General features: G+C 42.2%; 1 protein-coding gene across 3 annotated transcripts in view; it reads left to right on the plus strand.

Moving 5' to 3' along the window:
* LOC105468323 (coronin 1C) overlaps positions 1–17,698 on the plus strand; it is an 89,188-nt gene that overhangs the window by 25,713 nt on the left and 45,777 nt on the right. For 2 of the 3 annotated variants that reach the window (XM_011718411.2, XM_011718413.3), the window contains exon 2: positions 5,139–5,338. In XM_011718411.2, the coding sequence (XP_011716713.2) occupies positions 5,144–5,338 (195 nt within the window). In that variant the 5' untranslated portion in view covers positions 5,139–5,143. Of the gene's footprint in view, positions 1–3,350; positions 3,668–5,138; positions 5,339–17,698 lie in introns of those variants that run through there. The other variant, XM_011718412.3, reaches the window with a different exon arrangement.

Genomic DNA, 17,698 nt, shown 5'->3' on the forward strand with positions numbered 1-17,698 from the left:
GTCTTCTGCACACAGAAATAGTTTTACTTCTTTCCAATCTGAATGTCTCTTATTCCTCTTTCTTGCCTGATTGCCTTGGCTAGAACCTGTACTACAATCCTGAATAGAAGTGGCAAGGGTGGTCAAGCTTGTCTTATTCTTGATCTCAGGGAGAAGGCATCTTTTGCCATTGAATATTGAGTTAGCTGTGGTATTTTCATGGATGCTCATTATCAGGTTGAGGAAATTCCCTTCTATTCCTAGTTTCTTGAGTGTTTTGTCATGAAAGGGTATTTAATTTTGTCAAATGCTTTTTTTTTTTTTTTTTTTTTTTGATTCAGAGTCTCACTCTGTTGCCCAGGCTGGAGTGCAGTGGCACTGTCTCAGCTTACTGCAACCTCTATTTCCCGGGTTCAAGCAATTCTCCTGCCTCTGCCTCCTGAGTAGCTGGGATTACAGGTACTCACCACCATACCTGGCTAATTTCTATATTTTTAGTAGAGACAGGGTTTCACCATGTTGAGCAAGCTGGTCTTGAACTCCTGATCTCAAGTGATCCCCCTGCCTCAGCCTCCCAAAGTGTTGGGATTACAGGCATAAGCCTCTGTGCCCAGCCTCAAATGCTTTTTCTATGTCTGAGATAATTGTGTGATTTTTTTTCTTCTATTGCTATAATGTGTTACATTAATTGATTTTCAGATGTTGACCCAACCTTGCATTTCTAGGATAAATCCCACTTGATTGTGGTGTATAATTCTAATTCTTTTTCTACGTTGCTTGATTTGGTTTGCTGGTATTGTTGAGGATTTTTTCCATCTGTATTCATAAGAGATATGGTCTGTAATTTTCTTGAGATGTCTTTGTTTGGTTTTGGTAACAGGATAATACTGGCCTCATACAATTAGTCTGGAAGTGTTCCCTTCTCTATCTTTGGAAAAAATTTGTGAGTAATTGGTATTTTTTAAATGTTTCATAGACTTTAGCAGTGAAGTCATCTGGGTCTGGGCTTTCTTTGTCTGTGGTTGGTTTATATTCTTTTTTTTTTTTTTTTTTTTGAGACAAGGTTTTGCTCTGTCGCCCAGGCTGGAGTGCAGTGGCGTGATCTCGGCTCACTGCAACCTCCGCCTCCCAGGTTCAAGCAATTCTCATGCCTCAGCCTCCCTAGTAGCTGGGACTCCTGGCTAAGTTTTGTATTTTTAGTAGAGACTGGGTTTCACCATGTTGCCCAGGCTGATCTCGAACTCCTGACCTCAAGTGATCTGCCTTCCTCAGCCTCCCAAAGTGCTGGGAGCCACCATGCCTGGCCTGCATTCTTATTATAGGTATCATTCCCTTCATTTTGTGGATGGGAAACTGAGGCTCAGAGAGGTTAAGTAATTTGCTAATATGTTGCAGAGCTCGGATTTGAATCCAGATTATCTTATGTCAGTTACTAGGATGACAGTAGTAGCTAGTATTTATTGAGTGATTAATTTTGTGTATTTAACCGTACAAGGTACTATTATAGCATAAGAATCTCCTGCCACCATCCCATCACCAATTGATCATTTAATGATCACTTCAACTTTATATGCATTATACCCATTTTTGGATAGAGGAATTAACACTTAATGGAGATTTAGTGACTTGCTGTACTGTACCATGGCCAGGAAGTAAATAGTACAGCTGTGCTTCTTACTTACAAGGCTGTCTGACTCTGGAGTTTGCTCTCTTAATTGCTATTCTCTATTGTGTGCCTGGAGGGCCTGAGACATTCTGTGCAAGAAAAGTGGCTATGCCACATGTACACAGCTGAGCCCAGATCAGATTTGACCTTGGAAGTGAATGGGCTCACGCTGCCCTTCAAGCTCCGCTTAGAGATGCCTGACTTAGCACAGCACTGTGGAAGCACTGACTTTTCCTACTCTCTCTGCTCTATAGCTAACATTCTACTCTGTGATTGTAGCAAAAGAACTTTTATATCATTCTGTCCACATGTATTTAGGATGAAAATAAGTTTGCATAATATGGACATAACTTTTTTTTTTTTTTGAGTTGGAATCTTTCTGTGTCGCCCAGGCTGGAGTGCAGTGGCACCATCTTGGCTCACTATAGCCTCCGCCTACCAGGTTCAGGCAATTCTCCTCCCTCAGCCTCCTGAGTAGCTGGGATTACAGGCGCCTGCTGCCACGCCCAGCTAATTTTTGTATTTTTAGTAGAGATGGGGTTTCACCATGTTGGCCACGATGGTCTTGATCTCCTGATCAGCCCGTCTCAGCTTCCCAAAGTGTTGAGATTACAGGTGTGAGCCACTGCGCCTGGTGGAAATCACTTTTTAAGGTAGTTTAGTATGTATGTCAGCCAGAAGATTTGTATAGTATCTTTCAGTGAAGACAAAGCATTTTAAATATTTATATTAATGTTTATATTTTTGTGAGGTTAGAGGGTATCTGGCCTATTTGAGTGAAGAGGAAAAATTGTCTCTTTTTCAAGTAAGAGGCCTTCCTCAAATATCCATTCACATTTAAAAGTGAGGTTCTAAAAGCTGACCTTATGCCTGTGTGGGTGGAGGGGCACGTTGAATGGTGGACCTCACTGAGGGCAGTGATGTCTGATCTGTTGTTGGGTGGGGCAGGTGATATCTTGGGAGCCAGGAGCGACAAGGGGTTGGGGGCCCCACTGTATAGAACCAGGCTGTCAGTGAGGCACCTGTTCACACCTGTGCTAGGTGTCATCCAGTCCAGGGCCTACAGTCAGGCCTATCTTGGCTTCTGCTGGGGAGAGGGCAGGCCAATTCCCTGGTTGTGCAGCCCTGAATGGAGCGGATCTGGGTGTCCAGCTGCTCCTAATTCAGGCTTTCAGTCATTTTCTCTGCAGCCCCTCTCCCACATCCCTGTCTTTGGAGACACAATTTCTCCTTAGAGTGTTCTGGGGATTCACAGTGGGCCTTGATGTCCTTTTTGTGAGCTCCTCCTGAGACTCAGCTGAATAGAGGACACTCACACTTCTGTCAGTTACATGTGCATGACAGCTTTCCATCTTCAAGTTTGTTGTCACATTTGCTCTCTTGTAAGTTCTTTTCCAGTCCTCTTGTCCTTTCAAGTTTTTCCCTGCTTTCATTTTATTAGGATTTTAGGAGGGAGATAAGTGCTGTTTGTGTTTCTTTTGTAAATTACTTCTTCATATCCTTTGCCTAATTTTCTGTTGGGTTTTAATTGTATGAATTTGTAAGAACGTTTTATTTATGAAGGATGTTAATTCTGGCATGGTGCAATCCTTTTTCTTCTACATTAACTTTTGAAACACTTGCTTGAAGATGCTTGTGGGGATTGCAGCTTCTATAACTTGTACAGATGGTTGCAGATGGTTGTGTGGGGAAGTGGATCCCGAGACCAGTTGGCTGTATGTTGGCTTTTGTATAGATGTGCTTTCCTTTTGCTTTTCACCACCTCACGGAAGCTGTCTTATCTCACGCTTAAGAAGTATTCAAACTGATTCCAAAATGAAGGACCCTGGCCACATATCATTTGCCATCTCCTCTACCAAAGACTCAAAATATATGGCCCTGGTAGTCAACTGGGAAAGTCAGGCAATAACAGCTGGGCTGAGGAACGTGGATGCTCAATTGCCTGCCAAGAGTCTGTTACTTCAGCCCAGCTACATGCCCCCAGCATTGGAGAGAGGCCACTTTCACACATGCCTTGGAAGGGTAAGAGACTCTGGCAAAAATAAATTTGTCTCTTCATTTAGCAGTGGGCTCAGGGACGTGAGGAAGGGAATTAGAGGAAAAGAATTAGCAACAGCCCACCATGTGTCCCATCTGGCATGAATGGACAGGTGTTAGCTCTCCTATGTATATGAGGATCTGATTTTCAGCTGAGTTGTCGATGTTGAAGCATGTTCCATTTCCACTTAGATTTTTATCCAGGATCCTTCTATCTAACCAACATGAACACAATGTCCTGCAGTAGCACATAGGAAAATTACATTGGGTACAGTCTAGGAAATCTTAATCAGGGAGGGCCTGGTGATCCTAAAGCACAAAGCTGTCAGTGTCTATCAGACAATTTAGTGGAATTTGGAGTCTGAAATGACACATAAGGCAGCCTAGGAACCTAGCTCTGTGTCACCTCCCCTCCCCTTCAGAGCCCTGGTTTACTAGGGAAGTGGCTGTGGTGGATGATCAGCTCAGTGAAAACCCAGCCTGGTTTTGTTTCCCCTCCACAATAGCCCCTGCATTTTTCCTTTCCTAGGTCCCAACTGTTACTACTGTATCACTTCAGGCCTTCCTCAAGTCTGGTTTACTGTCAAATAGCTTCCTAGCCCAGTACCTGGCTTTGAGCTTGTTCCTGTCTAAGCCGTCCAGTGTGCTTCTGCCACATTTGCTGTCACCCTAAACATCACTTTGATTACATTGCTTTCCATTTATATACTTTTGCTCTGCTTTTCCCAGATCTGGCTCTTACCCGTTAGGCTGCTTTAGGCTGACTTTTCCTGTTTCTCACTGTGTACCACTTAGCACTAGGCGGTTTGGTGTAGTGAGTTGCTCTGATTATTACGTCTATGTTAAAAGGAGATTAGAAGGCTTTTGAAGTCAAGGGTGATGGCTGTGTCTTTGAATTCCTCCCATAGTTATTCTTGTTGAAACACTCTGGGGAATAGATATAATTCTCAGACAGCAGAGTGTTGATGTGTAGGGAAAATGTTTACAATCTGAAAAATTACCTTGGCAGGCTGAGGACAAAGCCACAAAATTATAACTTGTTTTTCGGCTTTCTTCAGCCTCACCTCTACCAGCGAATTTCACTTTGGAGTTTTCTTATCTATAAAAGGGGAAGGGTTGAAGTGCGTTATTTGTCAGCTCCCACCCAACCCTGAAAGGCTAATTTTCTTTAATTCTTTCCCTTAATCTTTCCATTGAAATTAAAACTGATGAGCTGTTTCTGGATCTTGAATTAGGAATTTTTCATTTCTTTGTAATTCTTTCCCTGACGCATTTTGCAGTTGTCTCCGGATATGTGCTGCTAAAAGAAATTTGGATTGCAATTTGGCTACTTTTTAGGAGAGCAGACAAAATGCCATACCATTCTGTTTTTCCTACTTGGAACATTTCATTTGTAAAAGTAAAGCTTTTCAGTTTGGTGCACAATTCTAACATAATTCTCACTCTTCCTTTGCAGACACAATGAGGCGAGTGGTACGACAGAGCAAGTTTCGGCATGTATTTGGGCAAGCGGTGAAAAATGACCAGTGCTATGATGACATCCGGGTTTCTCGTGTGACCTGGGATAGTTCCTTTTGTGCTGTCAATCCCAGATTTGTTGCCATAATCATAGAGGCAAGTGGGGGAGGAGCGTTCCTTGTCCTCCCTCTGCACAAGGTAGGTAATTTGATCTTCCATTCTGGTAGACACCCTCTGATAGTCTCCATATTTTTTCCTTAATAGATTGACAGTTCACTAAGAATTGTATTTGTTAAACCATTAGACTTTGATGTAATTGAGGTTAAGTTCCACATGCCTTACTAACCACATCAGTTTTCCTCTAACAGAGGATCATTAAATAGAGTAGTGACCTCTGTTCTGGGGATGCCCTCTGTGGATGAAAACATTATTATAATGATGATGTGAGCATGGGCAGGCATAGGAATTTTAAGATTGCATTCTTAATCATCTGCTTTTCACAAAAATTTTTCTTTTAGAGTGCAATTTTAAAAACAGGCTTTTACTCCAAAGTAAAGTTTTAAAAACAGTTACATTTTCAAATGGGCAGAAATTTGTAAGATAATATTCTCTTTTTTGTGAAGTCATAAGGATGAGCCCTTTTTCTTTTCTTTTTTCTTTCTTTCTTTTTTTTTTTTTTTTTGAGTAGGAAATGGAACAAGAACTCAAGAAAATGTCCTCAATACAGATTTCAATTCTGGACAATAATGAGTTTCAGCATAGGATTTAAACAGTGTTAACAAGTGGGAGAGATAACGGATCTTTACTGAGAATGGTTCTATGTGTTCTTCAACTTCAGTGGGGTTCCAAGCCCTCCTCCTTCCTTTATCCTCCCAGAAAGTCTGCTCCCAGGTGGGAGATTAGATAGGAATTTTGTGCACTTGCTGACCAATCATGAATACGGCAGATCAAAATCTGTAGTTACTTTATCAGCAAATCCCAGAATTGCAAATAATGAAGAAAAAAAGCTGTGAAGAGGGCCTAGAAACAGTTGTTTTCTGGTTAGCTTTTAGGAGGAAAGTGAGTTTGGTGAGTCCTGAGCTCCAATGATAAGGACTTGGTGCTGGTGAGGATGCAGATGTTGAGTCGTATGACAGCTGTTTCCACTCTGCTGAAAACAGCAGGGGAAGTGGATCCCTGCTGTGTCTGAGCCCCTTATATTCAGGGTGCATCTCATCACAATGGACCGTGTGATTCTGAGAGTGGTTACAATAAAGTGAATTTCTGTCAAAGGGTTGTTTCCCATTGTGTGTTGATGTTTTTTCCTTGGGAAAACTCTCATTGGGAAAATGTCCAATTCTCTTGGACTTTTGTTTCAGAGATGCTGGTGACTAACTTGTTTTATTATAACATCTAATTTTTACTTCAGTGGCCAGATAGCTAACACAGTAGAACCATCTCCTAACCAAAGAAGGGAGATGGGTGCCTTTGGGGAACAAATTTGATATGTGTTTTCAAATGTACCTTCTTATTGGCGAAGATGAATCTTTTCATTAAGTTGAAAATTTATTTTCTCTTTGGATACTTTTATTTCTGTTCAAAAAATTGTTGTTCAGTGGCAAATAAGTATACGACACTGTTATAACTGTTCTTAATCTGGTTTTGGAGTGGGGATTTGAACTCAAGGCCAGTTGGATTTGGTCTCCACATTGTTTTAACTTATTCCTTCCCCAAGAGCAAGGGACATTTGGAAATCTGACATTTTACTGGTAGGCTTTATGGCAGCCAACTGAGAAAATAGCCATAGCTTGTCAGCTAAGGTCAGACACTGGAGCACAATGATCTGTTTTGGAGTTACGAGTTTTTTATTTCCCCTTTTATAGACTGAGGGATAAATGTAAGACATTTTTTTTTCCTTCAAAGAAATGGAACAAGCCAATTAAGAAGCACAAAATAGACATAATGAATGGCTAATCTTCCTCTGAATTCAGACATCTCATTTCAACTTTCACATCCACAAAGGTTCTGTGTCTTTGCTTTTACAAACCATGAGAAACTGAGTTTCACTTACCCATTTGAGGGAGACCTGTATGCAGTGCCCCAGCTAACTGATCTTATGATTTGGTTTTCCCTTGCATTCAATGACCTACACTTAATGAATATGTCCTTGTATTTTGTTCTTTAACCAGCATTGCGGGAACTAGGATAGAATAAGTTGCTTTATAAATTGTCATGTTTAGATGAGGTTTTGCTTTTTAGAGGAGCCTCAAGGGTCTTTCCCAGGCTTTAATACTGTCTGTGTAGCTTTGCTCCTTAAATATTAGTTTGTTTTAGAGGAGGTGACATTGGTATAAACTAAGCCCTGTGACAACTATTGGAAATAAGATCAATACTTGGGTTTCTGTAATTGATAGGTTCACGTGTACTGTGTGAGATTTTTGTGTATTATAGTGTGTGTGTTTAGCTCTTAGCGGCAGTGTGGCATAGAGGAAAGATCACAAATCTGGGAATTGATGAGCTGTGGAGTTCAGTCCTGGCTCAGTCACTGACTTGTAGTGGGACGTGGATGTGTCTCTTTATCCTTCCGCTCCTCCGTTTTTCTCTCTCTATAACATAAGCAGCTGTGTATAAAAGTTACTTTCTGGCCGGACGCAGTGGCTCACACCTGTAATCCCAGCACTTTGAGAGGCCGAGGCGGGTGGATCACCTGAGGTCAGGAGTTCGAGACCAGCCTGGGCAACATGGTCAAACCTCATCTCTACTAAAAATACAAAAAAAATTAGCCAGGTGTCGTGGCAGGTGCCTGTAGTCCCAGCTACTCGCGAGGCTGAGGCAGGAGAATGGCGTGAACCCGGGAAGCAGAGCTTGTAGTGGGCTGAAATCATGCCACTGCACTCCAGCCTGGACAACAGAGCGAGACTCCATCTCAAAAAAAAAAGTTATTTTCTGCCTTGGTAATTCTAGATGATGTCAGAAATGCTTCTCACCTCCCATGGTTCTCAGCTATGAAGTGATTTCCAATGCAGCTGGTGTGTACTCAAAATTCAGCAAACACATTTGTTCCATTTTTGTCCCCCTAATTCAGTGTATAACTTTGGAAAGTAGATGCCTTTTTACTCCTGACTGCTTTTTCACTAAGGCAAAGCTGAGCCCAGCAAAGAGGAGTGGTCCTGTGGTCCCTTATGACAGTTGTGTGCCTGGGTAATTCTCAGAAGGATCTGCTGTGGCAAGGCTTGGCACATGAGCCCTGGAGCGTCAGGTGACACTTGCCTTTCTTTTCTTCTGAGTTGCTATTCCTACCTGAGATGCTGGCTGGTTACCAGGCATCAGTAGCTGGTAGAAAATAGAACCATCTTCCATGTTATCAGAAAACCTACATTTCTCTATGGGGCTGACTGCCTTCTTGATATCTACCTTATAGTTTTGGTATAGTCATGAATATTTGAATAATGGTTATACATTTTACAGCTGATATTTGATTGTTTATATAATATGAGTGAGTCTTCATATGTGATTAGTTGGTTTGATTGTCTATAAGCTGAGTACATGCTGTGTGCCAGTACCTGTGCCCTTCAGGAGCACTTATGTCTAAGAAAGCGTCCTAGCAGACTGGCACTGAGGTGTTTGTCTCCTCGTTAAAAGTACAGCCTCGAAGAAGAAATATGATGGGGACTCCAACTACACGGTGAACCCATTAATCCCTTTTCAGTACAGGGTTTTGTAATACTAGGGCTCTTTACCCTGGAAAAGAGACTCCTATAACTTTAGTGTCTTGGCAACTATGAAATAGTTCTATCATGAGGTGTCGCTTTGGTTTAAAGGCAAAGAAAAACTAAATTCCCGGTTATAATATGAAGATAGTAATGATGTTTAGATGTGTGTTAGGCTCCAATACATGTTGATAGCAGCCTGGGATAATTTTAAACATGAACCTTAAGAGGTGGGTATGGCTTTTAATAGTTACCTCATGGGCTTCTGAGAATGTTTTCCCTTTTTTGTTTCTGGTTATAGACAGGCAAGTTAGCTTTGGTGATGCATTTGGGACTCTGTACATGATAATATTGAATATGTACATGTTGGAATTAAGGTGGATTATGACCCTTTCAGAAAGGCTCCCATTTGAAAACATGGTTTTCCATGAATTTCTTTTGAAAGCTATTTAGTGTCAGCAGTAAATAAGGCTTATTATTGCAACCTCATGAGGCTTGTGGTTAGATTCTGGGAGAATGTAAAATAAGTTAGATATGGTCTCTGTCTTCTAGGACTTAACATCTAAAGTGAAAAGAGTAATAGGGGTAAATACATCAAAGCCCATGCATATACAAAGACACACACACACATGCAGCAAGCAGCATGCTTAAGAATGAATGTATGCTTATTTTAAGCGTATGGTTTATCAGGTTTTTTGTTAGGAAGGTTTTATTAGGGAAAGTGGGATTTTTGAAGCGGTTGCTGCTGGAGGAATATGGAAAGTCCTCAGTCCTGAGGTGGGGTGATTTAGATTAGCACACGTGATTCTCGCTCTCTTTTGTAATGCTTCCATCAAGCTGTGGCTTGCCACTCTGCCATGACTTTTCAAGGTGTGGCTTAGTGCATTTACTTATTCTTTAGTCCTTCAGAGGATGAATAATAGCAGTCTTGCTGAACAGAAGTTGGCTTTGTGGTTTTGGCTATGAGGGATACTTTTTTTTCTTGCCACAACTGCACAAGCTGCCTTGTCTCAAGAGCACACAGGTTTTCAGCCCTCTGTGTAATCTACCACGTTGGCATGAATAAGCCTTTCCTTTGTGGAGCAGCCACACTCGTGATGTAGATAGAACTGAGGCATTCCCTCCCTATTGTGAACCGTGGAGGCTCATACACACCAGTGTTTCTGGATAGACACACATACAACCCCTCGCCTCCCCCCACCACACACACACACACACACTTCATATCACAACAAGCCTGTAAATCCTGCCTTAAACAAGTAAGAGTGGGAGGAATCAGTACGAATTATATGCTCTAGATCTCTTGACATTCTCTTGGGTGGAGGATGCAAACTAGATGGCTCCTGTCTTCCCAAATTGCTTTCTTTCTCCCTTCCTTCCTTGAGTATTGTGAAGTACTGTGAAGCAACTTTGGTGAATCGGAGTGATAGCTGATTTCACCCTCACAGTAACTGCCTGGGACAAGAGCACTGCTCTGGCCAGGATAGGATGGGTATGGCCAGGTCTCTTAGTTTTTTGGATCATGATCTCTTCCTCTCTCCCATGAGCTCCTTTGTTGTAGCTGTGTGGTACTTTCTTTTTTTTTTTTTTTTTTTTTTTGAGATGGAGTCTCGCTCTGTCCCCCATGCTGGAGCATAGTGGCCGGATCTCAGCTCACTGCAAGCTCCGCCTCCCGGGTTTACGCCATTCTCCTGCCTCAGCCTCCCGAGTAGCTGGGACTACAGGCGCCCGCCACCTCGCCCGGCTAGTTTTTTGTATTTTTTTTTTAGTAGAGACGGGGTTTCACCGTGTTAGCCAGGATGGTCTTGATCTCCTGACCTCGTGATCCGCCCGTCTCGGCCTCCCAAAGTGCTGGGATTACAGGCTTGAGCCACCGCGCCCGGCCTGCTGTGTGGTACTTTCTTATACACAACTGTGTTTCTCCCATTTATTTTAGGAACTGTGTATGGGAATATTTGGGATCTTGCTTTATTTATGTCTGTGAACCGTTTTTCAACTCATGTTGCAGTTTTTCATCTAGGGTTTTATGAAAGAATTTAGCTCTACAGAAAATCATTCGAATGACTGTTTTTTTTAGTTCTCCCAAGGATGATACATAGCCAGTCTTCTAGATGCATAGGATGGAAAAGAGCTCATTGCCTATAATAGCATATATTAGGGCATTAGGACTTTAATGTCTTATAGAACCTAGGTTGATGAGGGCTGCTTTAGAATGTTTCTGTCATGTTTGTTGAGGAAGAGATCTTGATTCATTTCAGTCAGTATTCCACTAACAATGCTACTTGGTGATCTCTTCTTACTGTTCAGTATCCAGCTCAGATGTTGCCTTTGATTATTTACTGAAACAGAGGAACTCATCCATTGGGTTATCTTAGTTGCTTCTTCATACCACTGGTACCACAGGCTGTGTTATCACATTATTAAAATTATTATTCACTTAACAGATGGAGGGAGTGGTTAGAATTATTTGCTCTTGATCTCTGTACTCACTTGGATAGAGGATGCAAACTAGGTGGCTATGTATATGGTAGGCTTTTGTGCAGGCTCTCCAAAAACTTGCCTTACTATATTGTGGTAGGTGGCCTCCCACATTGAATAGAGCTGGCCTGTGTAACCACAGGGTATGATGGAATTGATGGAGTGTGAATTCTGAGACTAGGTCATAAAAGCTCACTGGCTTCTGCTTTGTCTCTTTTGGAGCTGCCATGTTGTGAGGATACTCCAGCAGCTCTGTGGCAAGGTCCATAGGACCTCCTGACGACTGCCAGCACCAACTTAACCAACCAAGCGATGAGCCATCTTGAAAGTAGATCCTGCAGCCCTAGTCAAGCCATCAGGTGACTGCAGCCCTGGTTGACACTATCTCATGAAAAACCCGGGGCCAGAGCCACCCACATAAGCTGTTTTTGAATTCCTGATCCTCAGCAACTCTGTAATAAATGTTTATTGTCTTAATCAGCTGAATTTTAGGATAACTTGTTAATCAGCATTTGATAACTAATACATATATTCTTAGACTGTATTACTTGACTCATAATGTTAGTTCACACAATTCATATATGAGTAATTCACAATGACCTAAAAGGCTTTCTGGTAGTTTTGAACACTGTATTTCCACCTAGCCTTTAAAACAAAAATCTACATAGAAATATAATATCTATATAGATATAAACATTCTTAAGTCCTAAGTGAATAATTGAGGGATTCCTTGCAATAGCAAGAGAAAGTTATGTTATGTGGCAAGATTTTGTTATCCTGTATTCCATGATACCTTCATATAACCTAAAAAAATGTGTTATAAGATCATAGTCATTATCTCATACTTAACTTCAATTGTGTTATTAGTTTTCAGGAAAGAATGTGCAGTGTTAACATGGATGGGACTAAAAGTGATGTTTTATTTTCTTCTTTATAATTACCTGCACTTAAAAATACTTTTTTTACAATGAACTTATTACATATTGAGATTTTGAAAAATATTATCAGTAATATTACCAGAGCACATATAAAGAGCTAACTATTGCTTAAATGTTTGTGAAACTTAACACAATACTTTAGAAAAATCACATTCATTCATTCACATACTCATTCCTTAGTGCCTGCATGTGCAGGGACCTGTGGTGGGTTTTTGCTTTTTTTTTTTTTTTTTAATTGAGACAGAGTCTTGCTCTGTTTCCCAGGCTGGAGTGCAGTGGTGCGATCTCTACTCACTGCAACCTCCACCTCCCAGGTTCAAGCAGTTCTCCTGCCTTAGCCTCATGAGTAGCTGGGACTATGGGTGTGTACCATCACGCCTGGCTAATTTTTATATTTTTAGTAGAGACAGAGTTTCACTGTGTTGGCCAGGCTGGTCTCGAACTCCTGATCTCAAGTGATCCTCTTGCCTTGCCCTCCAAAAGTGGGATTACAGGCGTGAGCCACCACGCCCAGCCAGGCTTTTAAGAAGCTTCAATAACTGTGCTTGATCTCTCCAGGGGGCTGCTTTGTGCGTGAAGTGCTTTAGCACTGGAGTGTGAGAGATCAGTTTCACCCTAGGCTTAGGAGGTAAGGAAGACATCACAGAGAAGGTTCAGTTTGAATTCAGGTTTTGTTTTGTTTTTTTTCTCTGTGTAGGAGCTAAAGATGAAACAGAAGAGGAGCCAACCCAGCTTTTAAACTGTTAAGTTAGTAGAGGGGCTCTGTCCCCAGGAGGGCAAAGAAGTAGGTGGTCAGCACATTCCTCCTTCAGACTCCAGGATCTCTAGTTTAGGTGGATTTTTATAGTATTGCAGAAATAGAATATTTGATTGGAAGGGAAGCAAATCATTTATGCATAGTGTGAACTAACATTATGAGTCAAAAGAAGCTGAAGGATAGAAAAGCCTACGTTTCGTGACCCTTTCACTTTCAGTGTGAATTTGGCAAAATTGGTATTTTCCTTGCTTGTTATGGGGAAAATAATTAGAATACGCACTGTTTTATATTTTAGGATCTTTGTTATAACTAGATCAGCGTGGCATCTTTCCTTTATATCATCTTTAGGAAAAAGCAGTGGCTTCTGTCACCTTCATAGAAATGAGACTGCAGAATGTCAGCAGATTGTACGTGGATTGTCCTCTTCATGAACAGTGTCTCCATTTTTTCACTTGGTAGGGTGGGATCATTCCTCTGTTCTACAGTTGTAGAAATTGGAACTCAGATTGAGTGGTTGTCTAAGACCGTGAGGTTGTTTGTGGATTAGAACTTAGGTTGCTGTGTCCTTATTTGATTTGTACATGTATATTTTTCTTAATTTTTTTTCTGAGTGTGAACAATTTTTTTTTTTTTTTTTTTTGGTATAGAATCTGTGATCTAGCCGGGCACAGTGGCTTACTCCTGTAATCCCAGCGCTTTGTGAGACCGAGGCAGGTGGATCACCTGAGGTCAGGAGTTCGAGACCAGCCTGGCCAACATGGTGAAACCCCGTCTCTACTAAAAATACAAAAATTAACTGGGCATGGTGGCACATGCCTGTTATCGCAGCTACTCGGGAGGCTGAGACAGGAGAATGGCTTGAACATAGGACACAGAGGTTGCAGTGAGCCGAGATCATGCCATTGCACTCCAGCCTGGGCGATAGAGCAAGACTCTGTCTCAAAAAAAAAAAAACAAAAAAAAAAAAACTGTAGTCTAATGGACACTGAATCCTTTGCATTCTTTCTCTGGGATTAGAGAGTTTAATAACAAAAACAGTAACTTGTCAGGTCTTTCATTCTGTCAGTTCAGAGAATTGTCTTAGGTTTGGAAAATACTTGGTCTATACCATGCCTTGTGAGGACACAGTGGCAGTGATGAAATTGCAGCAGTTCACATTTGTTGCGGGCTTCCTTTAAGTGCCAGGCGCCATGCTGATAAGTGCCTTCTTTCATGGGCTACTTGAGAGGGAATGGCAGTCTCCTGACGGTGCTTTTCTGTGTGATCCGCAGTCTCTGCCAGCACCTGCTGGATTTGCATTGGCTGCATGTCCGCCTTACTGTGCATTGCTGACAGGCAATTTCCATTTCTACACATTGCGGTACTCTGTTTTAGACAACAGTGGCAGTGCCGGTAGCCCTTTGTACAGATGTGGATGTTTGGCACTTGGTAGCTTTGGTGTTAGGGGCAGAGGATTTTGTTCGGAGCCGGCCAGTGTCCTGTCATGTCATGGGATGCCCATTCACTGCCTCCTGAAATAGATTCTGTCTGATGCCTGGACCACCTTCAACTGCCAAGTGTATGGGCTGTGAAAAGCTGGGGGACAGGACTGGGAGGGATGGAGGATGCAGGGGGAGGGCACCAGGTGCAGAACAATGACTTCTAAATTATGTCACGAGCTGCCAGCCACACGAGCGCGGCCTGGCCTCATTACCACATGAAGTGCCACAGAAGGGCCTTTTCATTTTCTCCTTGTGACTGTGTTTTCCACAGTCTTGCTGAGAGGGGTGGGGTGGGCACCCTGCTCACTCCCAGTTAACAATGGAGCACAAAGTCCTGGCAGAAGGAACTTCCCAATGTACCCCGGGGCTATTTTTGATGACAGTGAGTGGCTGTGACTCACTGTAAGTGTGTGCCCTGGCAGATGATGGTTTCCACCCCACCCCCTCCCCTGGAGATGAGCAGGCAGCCTTTGTGCGTTTCCTTGGCCAGCTTCTCCTGCTGCTGCAGTTCACTGATATGTCCACAGCAGCCGGCCCGCAGGCCTGACAGGGCTCTGACAGTGGTTTTTACCATATATGGCCATCAGAGCGCTGTGGCTGTCAGCCGGCCAGGATAATTTCCTTCCTTTGCTTTGATTGGCTGCACGGGTGGCTCAGAGAATGGTGGGATCTGAGAGTGTGTGGTGAAGAGAAGCCACTGAGTCAAGTGCAAAGAACGTTTAACTCTTTCCTGGGTTTGTGGAGTGCGCCTGTCTGTGCTAAGCAGGCCGGCAATTGCTGCCAGCCGAAGCCCTCACTGTGTAAACATGGTAACCCCAGTCTGGGAAAGCTGCTATCTCTCTGGTAAAGAAAGGTATCTGAATACACATTACTCTGAAATAAACTGAAGGTGTCATGAACACATTTCTGCAGTCATGGTTTTGCCTAGAAGCCACCTTACAACCACATGTAGCAAATCATCTGCTCCTGCTAAGTTGAGTACCTTTGCCAGTTAGGGATGAGACCTGAGTTGAGTCCGGGGAAGGCTGAGCTGAGAGGGCGTGTGATGGAAAACATGTCTGCTTTCTTGGAGGAACAGTGACTTGGGTTTCATTTCTGGCTGGCTGAATTGAGTCTATACTACAGTCCTCTTGCTTTTGTGAACTGACTGAATCATGGAGCCCAAGGCATTAGCCTCCCACCCCCCAAAAAAGGTTGTAATATTTTTATATTTTTCATCTCCAAGGAGGGTGGATTTTCATTCAGAGGCCTGTGGATTAAACCAGTGCAGAGCTGCAACGGGAAGGGTTAGCCCTGGAGCTCTTCAGCATTCACAGAGCGTTTCAGTAGATCAGTCTCCAGTGTCATTTGCTTACTATGAGGGCTTAGACAACCAGTTTCTCTATTTTCTAATTTGATATTGAATGCTTTAATTTCCCATATTGCATTTACATCTATAGTTCTTTTGCTTTTCAACTTTTGCTTTCCAGCTCAATTTTACTTTAACTAGATTCTGCCTCATCTTGGGTTCCAAGTTTTTATTTGTTCTTAGCCCAGAAGTATCATATGGAATTACTTGTGTGCAATAATGAGCAGAAAGTATTAGGTTTTCACTTTATAAATTCTTTAAGTCAGGAAGTTAGGAAATACAGCTACTCTGGTTGCTATCGCATATTTGGGCAAGGTGGAGTAAGGAAATGTTAACTTTTCTGTGTTTTTGCTTTCTGATAATAAAATGTTTGTAGTTTTACAATAACTTCCCTCAGGTTCTTAATTGATTTTAAAATATGGTCTATTCAGTGTTAAACCTAGTTTTTAGAGAGGATCTGCAATGCTAAAATTATTTGTTTGGCATTTTCACTTCTGTCCAAAAAGACTGCTGTTTTTCACTCACAGGCAGGTGAAGTCTCTACAGGCCCATACTCCCTTTCCCCAGCAGCTTTTGTTTCTAGCTTACCTTACCTTACAGGGTAACTCAATCTGAAGGGTTTATTCCAGAGCACCTCCTTTTACCTCAGGGTTGGTGTTTCTGGTTCCCTTAAAGTAAAGCCGCCTCAGAATGTTTTATTCCTGGGCCATGAGCTGTCACTCTCAGGCACCAGCCTGTGCATAAGTCATATATTGTGTGCGCCCATCTTTTTGGTCTGCTGCTGAGTCTCTGTTTTATTTCTATGTGGCTGTCCCCTTGTCCCATGACTACAGTCGCTCTAGCTCCTCCCCGTGGAGCAGCAGGGGCTTAAGAGATTCTAACAAAACATGTATCCACATAAATAATACTGTCATAAGAAAAAGGAAGTTGAAAAAAATGGAAAACCCACTTCAATAGATATCCTTTTGACTCCTTTGAACTCTGCACAGTGTGAATGGAGTCCTTATGCTTGGGCTGAAAACTTTTCCTCTACTTCTGAGCACATGTGTGACTTAACATTCTTCTTGCTGAGTTGAAGAATTCTCAGTATGTATCACCCAAAGCCTAAAATAAGTTATGATTGAAATTTGGGCACATAAAGTGATTTTGATACTCATTTTTTCCTAAAATGAAAACTTAGATGAATATCAGGTAGGGGGTTGAACAATGTGGAAATGTTTAACTGTTCCTTGAGTCAGGTCATGTATAATATCTTTGCTTGCCTTCCGCAGGATGGGGTGGGGGCTCTTAGGCCCTTATATCTTCAGGTATTGTAACCAGTCTGGATAATAGGGATAGAGGATCAGGAGCTGGAAAAGTACTGGAAGTGAGACAGCTGCCTGAGTTGGATTAGATAAGGGAAACCGTGTAGAAAGCATTATGAATGCAGCATCCTAGGAAGGTTTGGGTTTATACGACGCACTCCAGAATGCAAACTTGAAAGAAATTGTATGTGGGATACCTTGAGCTTCTTAAAGGGGAATATTTGATTTGACTTATCACTTGAGTGAATGTGTGTCACTTTTTATCCCCATGGGAATTTATTACTTTGTGAAAACATACATTAGTTATGAGAGAGAGTAAGCCTGCTGGGTAAAGCATTGTGTGACTTTAACAAAATATTACATTTCCTTTCTTGCAGGAACCAGTGATCAGCAGATTGATCCATCTTTTTTGTTTTTTCAGGGACGGATTCTTGCTCTGTCGCCCAGGCTGGAGTGCAGTGGTGCGAACTCAGCTCACTGCAAACTCTGCCTCCCGGGTTCAAGTAATTGTCCCACCTCAGCCTCCCAGGTAGCTGGGATTACAGGTGCCCACCACTGTGCCC

Source organism: Macaca nemestrina, chromosome 10, assembly GCF_043159975.1.
Source record: "Macaca nemestrina isolate mMacNem1 chromosome 10, mMacNem.hap1, whole genome shotgun sequence".
NCBI classification, from domain to species: Eukaryota; Metazoa; Chordata; class Mammalia; order Primates; family Cercopithecidae; genus Macaca; species Macaca nemestrina.